This window comes from Propithecus coquereli, unplaced genomic scaffold (genome assembly GCF_000956105.1).
Source record: "Propithecus coquereli isolate 6110/MARCELLA unplaced genomic scaffold, Pcoq_1.0 Scaffold18, whole genome shotgun sequence".
Taxonomy (NCBI): Eukaryota; Metazoa; Chordata; class Mammalia; order Primates; family Indriidae; genus Propithecus; species Propithecus coquereli.
This window is the reverse complement of record NW_012142745.1, coordinates 11365799-11367110: the sequence shown is the minus strand read 5'-3', so window position 1 is coordinate 11367110 and position 1312 is coordinate 11365799. Positions and strand designations below refer to the sequence as shown.

General features: G+C 35.4%; 1 protein-coding gene across 1 annotated transcript in view; it reads left to right on the top strand.

Moving 5' to 3' along the window:
- Positions 1-1312, top strand: part of TRIP12 (thyroid hormone receptor interactor 12) — a 196259-nt gene that overhangs the window by 177398 nt on the left and 17549 nt on the right. The window contains exon 36 of the mRNA XM_012642477.1: positions 234-271. Within this exon, the coding sequence (XP_012497931.1) occupies positions 234-271 (38 nt within the window). The remainder of the gene's footprint in view (positions 1-233; positions 272-1312) is intronic.

The window sequence follows — 1312 nt, the reverse complement described above, 5'->3', positions numbered from 1 at the left end:
GGGGAGTGTCACATCTCCTGATGAGGTGGAGAGGTGCATTCAGTAGAGGGTGGGGGTTTTAGCGTGCCTTTTTATCAGGGAGATGATGATTTGCAAGGAAATTCATTTTAATCTCTAATATTAATTAGTAATTATTAACTGGTGCGTTTTGGAAAAATAAGTTTATTTATTAAGAGAAATTAGCATGTAAAGAGGCCAACTCCATCTTTTCTATGCAAAATCTTTCATCTTAGGATTTTTAGAACCACTTAGGTTTGCATTTGCCAACTTTGTAAGTTTTAAGCTACTATAGTATCATTTAGGATTATCTTTTAGGTAAATGATGGCAAAACAAAGGAGAAGGAAAAAGAGAAACTAAAACTCATGGTACTGTTTCAAGTGCCTTACATATATTAATTCATTTACTCCTCATAACAAACTGTGAGGGTTTAGGTATTGTTGTTATCCCTATTTTACAGATGAGAAAACCAAGACAGATTGAGTAACTTGCTTATTAGGTTCACATATCTTGAACACAGGAGAGCTGGAATTCAACCCAGGCTGTCTGCTCTAGAGCCCACACTCGTATACATTATGCCACCTCTTTTATATATCCTCTCACATGCAGTATGCTGCCACAGTTCTCTTCATTAGTAGTTCCCTTTTGAGATTTGTTCTTCTGTCCTTTATTATTCCTGATGTTGTCAGTCTATAAGTATAAAATGCACAGCACAAAATCCCCATTCCAGAAATTGATTTACTATATTAACTGGCTTTTAACAAGAGCATGAGAAATGGTGGCATTCTAGAACATCCCATCCCATTATTCAATAAAGCGTACAGATGGAACAGGTTGTGCAGGCTCAGATTCTATTTGGTAGCTTAAACTCTCAAATGAAACATGGAAAATGTACTAAAGCTTCACTTTCAATTTAACATGTAAGATCTAGAGAAACAGTAAATTCCCTTTAAATATCTCTAGGACATTTTGTATATTCTAGATTCCTGTCTAATGGCAACACTTTGTAATGCACATCTTTACAAATGAGCTATTTGCTCAGTAGCCGTGGGAGAAGAGACTTCCATTAGCATGGTGGTGATCACCTTGATCTGTGACATGAGGTATAAAGACAGTTTTGAGAGCTTTCCATTGGGGGAACATTAAAATAGAGAACTTATTTTTTTTGATCTTTTTGCTGAAGAAAATTTCAAATGTAAAATGAAATACCTTCCTCTGAGGGTCTTTAAATGATGCACCTGAAATGCAGAGAGGCTTAAATGTGAGTTTTTGCAGAGAAGTTAAAAATGGACATAAATCCTCAACAATTATATT